At 38.0% G+C, this 4,598-nt stretch overlaps 1 protein-coding gene across 1 annotated transcript; it reads right to left on the bottom strand.

The window, feature by feature from the left end:
* Positions 1-202: 202 nt before the first annotated feature.
* LOC140835326 (uncharacterized) lies at positions 203-3,513 on the bottom strand. The gene is made up of 4 exons (XM_073200817.1): positions 1,785-3,513; positions 925-1,151; positions 261-810; positions 203-207 (listed from the first exon to the last, which is right to left on the bottom strand). Exons 1-4 carry the CDS (start codon positions 3,511-3,513, stop codon positions 203-205), a joined length of 2,511 nt encoding a protein of 836 aa, XP_073056918.1.
* Positions 3,514-4,598: the final 1,085 nt, after the last annotated feature.

Raw genomic sequence — 4,598 nt, 5'->3', positions numbered from 1 at the left:
AGCATATTGATTCATAGAATACGTCGTCTTGACAGGAAGAAAATGCGATGATTTGGTCAATCGATCCACAATCACCCAAATCGAATTGAAGCATTTCTGAGTCCTTGGCAATCCAACAACGAAATCCATGGTTATGTGTTCCCACTTCCATTGTGGTATAGGCAAGGATTGCAACAACCCTGCCGGTCTTTGATGCTCAATCTTAACCTGCTGACAGGTTAGACATTCAGAAACGAATAACATTATATCTTTCTTCATACCGGGCCACCAGTAAAGACGTCGAAGATCTTGGTACATCTTGGTACTACCGGGATGTACAGAATATGGCGCAGTATGAGCTTCAAGAAGTACCTCTTTTCGAATGTCATCACCCATAGGAACACATATCCTGCTTCGAAAGGTCAACAAACCATCACGATTTAACCCAAACTCAGAAACACCTGACAGATCTCTTTTCCTCTTCAACTCTAATAACTGAGCATCCAATTGTTGTTCCTTCAAAATTCTATCAAATAAAGTTGAGTGAAGAACTAGAGAAGACAATTGAGCAACTGTACCTGAAGATACCAAATTTATCTCATTTCTTTGTAAATCAAGCAACAAGGGTTTAGAAATCATGGAACCCAATAATGAACTTGATTTGCAACTCAAAGCATCCGCAACCACATTAGCTTTTACAGGATGATAGCTAATGGTGCAATCGTAATCTTTTACCAATTTCAACCATCTCCGCTGCCGCATATTCAATTCTTTCTGCGAAAACAAATAACTCAAACTTTTGTGATCTGTAAATATTTCACATTTCTCACCCTAAAGTTAATGGCGCCAAATTTTTAAAGCAAAAACCACAGCCGCCAACTCCAAATCATGAGTGGGATAATTCTTCTCGTAGTCCTTCAACTGACGAGAAGCATAAGCTATCACTTTCCCGCGCTGCATCAATACGGCACCTAACCCCTGCTTAGAAGCATCTGTATATACAACAAAATCTTCAGTACCACAAGGAAGTACTAAAACAGGGGCAGAAGTCAACTTATCTTTTAGTGTTTGAAACGCTTGCTGGCATTCAATAGTCCATTCAAACTTGGTAGCCTTCCGTGTCAATGGCAAAGCTATCTTTGAAAAGTCTGCTATGAACCTACGGTAATACCCTGCCAAACCAAGAAAACTTCTTACTTCTAAGACTGTCTTGGGAATAGACCATTGCTTAATGGACTCAATCTTGGATGGATCAACAGATATTCCTTCTTTTGAAACAATATGGCCCAAAAATGCCACCTGCTCTAACCAGAACTCACATTTCTTTAACTTGGCATACAATTGTCAATCCCTCAACAGCTGCAACACAATCCTCAAATGCTCACGATGAAGTTCTCGTGTCTTTGAGTAGATCAAGATGTCATCAATAAAAACAATGACAAAAGTATCCAAATACGGCTTAAAGACACGATTCATCAAATCCATAAAAACTGAAGGAGCATTGGTTAGCCCGAACGACATCACCAAAAATTCATAATGGCCATACCTCGCTCTAAATGCAGTCTTTGGTATGTCCTCCCGTTTCACCTTCAGTTGATGGTAACCGGACCGAAGGTCGATCTTTGAAAATATTGCTGCTCCTTGCAATTGATCAAACAAATCATCAATGCGTGGCAAAGGATATTTATTCTTAACGGTTACCTTGTTAAGTTCTCGGTAGTCGATACATAACCTCAATGATCCGTCCTTATTTTTCACAAATAACACCAGAGCTCCCCAAGGCGAAGAACTCGGACGGATAAAACCTTTATCTAATAGCTCCTGCAACTGATTCTTTAATTCTTTCATCTCAGTTGGAGCCATTCTGTACGGAGCCTTAGAGATTGGAGTTGTACCTGGAATTAAATCAATAACAAACTCCACCTCTCGATTAGGTGGTAATCCAGGCACATCATCAGCAAACATGTCAGGATAATCTTGAACCACATCAATATCCTGTAATTGCAAATTTCTTTCCTTTCGCACATCAACCACTGAAGCTAGAAAACCCATACAACCTTTGTGCAACAACTTATTAGCTTGAAGGCAAGAAATAATAGGAATACTCATCGAAGAGCCTATACCAACAAACACATCACTATCATGGTCATCGGCTAAAAACTTCACAGTCTTTTCCACACAATCAATTACCGCACAATAAGAAGATAACCAATCCATCCCCAAAATAACATCAAATGCAACCATTGGAATAACAATAATATCAGCAAACAGTAATCTATTACCCACTTGTACATGACATGCCTTGATAATATTAGTGGGACAAATTTCATCCCCAGAGGGCAACACAATATTGAAGTGTAATGGCATAACAGTAGATTCAACAGATATAGAATGCATAAACACTTCAGACATAAAAGAATGAGTTGCACCAGTGTAAATCAATGTAATTGCTTCTTTGCCGTAGATTAAAATATTACATGATATCACAGCAGAATCAGGATTAACACTTTCCTTCGTCATAGCAAAAATTCTGCCTTGGACTTTTCCTTTGCCTGAGGAGAGAGGACATTTCAATGCCGTGTGCCCCATCTCTTTGCATCTAAAACATCTTCCACTACCCACCAAACACTCACCCTTGTGTGGCTTTCCACACTTAGGACATACCGGTCGCTCAATATCAGAAGAAGGCACAGGAGGTTTAGAGCGCTGCTCCAACTTTCCTTTCCCTTTGAAGCCGCCTCGACCAGAAGGACTTGCACCTTGACCCCTAGCTCGAAAATTTTGTCTTCTCAACTGCCTTTCCTTTTCAATCTCTTGCTCATCAAGTTCAGCTAGCAGTGACCTTTCAACAATATCTTGATATGAAACCACTTTAGCCATGTGCACATCCCTTCGAATCTCAGGTCTCAAACCGCGAAGAAAATGCTCTCCTTTATCTTTATCATTCTCGGCAATAAAAGGCACGAAGACACAACCTTCTTCAAATTTGAGAGTATATTCATTAACAGTCATGGTAGCTTGTCGCAACTCGAGAAATTCTTTGACCTTCTTAGCTTTAACCTCTCGCGAAAAATATTTGGTGTAGAATAGCTCTTTGAATGCATCCCACTTTAATTCTCGAACATTCACTGTAACCTTGGTGGCTTCCCACCAAATACGTGCTGCTTTCACCAACATAAAGACGGCACAACTAACCTTGTCTTGTTCATTGAACTTCAGATAGTCGAAGATGGCCTCCAAAGACTTGATCCATTCTAGAGCAACTAATGGATCAGAACCACCAACAAAATCAGGAGGGTTCATTCTTCTAAAACGATCATAAGAACCATCCTCAGTACTTTCTGTTGTGCCTTGAACTCTTCCACGACCACGACCTTGAGTCGAGGTGTGCATGCTCAGTAGTTGTTGAATTTGCTCACCGTGAACCTTTGCTTGTTCTTTCAATAGTTTACTAAACTCATCAACAACCTTCACATTCTTATCGGTAGAAGAGGTCCTATCATCCCCTTCTATGTTCTTTCTCTTGGGAGGCATATCCTACACATATGCTCACTTTAACAATGGATAGGAAGAAAGAATACATTAATAACAATAAAATAGAATCAATTCTCAAAGTTAAAATCAATAGATGCAGGATCGAAAACATACCGGATTGTCCTAGGTAAAAGAAGTCATATATGGTCCAAGAACTTTCGCTCTGATACCAATTGAAACAACCCCCTTTCTTATGGTATTTAAATTTAAAAGAAAACATACGCGGAAGCCTTTGAAATTAAAAGGGAAAGAATAATAAAACATTTACATCAAAAGCATTTTTTTAAAATTAGTCTACACAAACTTTGACTTTGTATCATCCAAAACAATATCCAAATATCAACATGATTTTAACCCATAATTTCCTTTGACAAAATAGGAAATTTGTTAACTTCTCATGTTCACCATAAACAAAATAAAAGTGACATGGTCAAACAAAATCTTTCCCATTTGTTTTTATATGACTTCTTCTCCTTGGACAATCCGCTTCGATTCTTTTTATCATCTGCATTACATGACATTAACTGGAATGAGATAAAACTCAGTAAGCAGAAATAAAACTCAGTAAGCAGAAAGCTATACATAACAAATATATATATATATATATATATATATATATATATATATATATATATATATATATATATATATATATATATATATATATATATATATATGAGGTTGGTTTGAAATATGGATATAACCAAATCAGGCATGCATATATTTTTCCTTGACTCTTCAATCAAGTCATATTATCATTAGTTTTACATTTCATGATCATCACGTTCATGCTAAAACCGAAACGTACCAACAATTTTCAGAAAATTAAACATGCAGAATTTTCGGATCCATGACAAGCTTCACGGTTTCTTTTGTTTCCATGGTTTCAGGTATTGGTTCGATTCCACGCTCCCAAGGCGACATCTAGACATGTAATAAGATGCATTAGGATCATGTTGGACCACTCATTCAACCCCATGCACGCTGGAAAACACGAAAATGATAGCAATGTTCCATTCTTGCCTCTCGAGTCTTCGATAATTCAATTTTGCTGTCAAAGGGATATGAATCTGATCATGGCTGCC

This window comes from Primulina eburnea, chromosome 6 (genome assembly GCF_022965805.1).
Source record: "Primulina eburnea isolate SZY01 chromosome 6, ASM2296580v1, whole genome shotgun sequence".
NCBI classification, from domain to species: Eukaryota; Viridiplantae; Streptophyta; class Magnoliopsida; order Lamiales; family Gesneriaceae; genus Primulina; species Primulina eburnea.
This window is presented reverse-complemented; position numbering and strand designations above follow the sequence as displayed.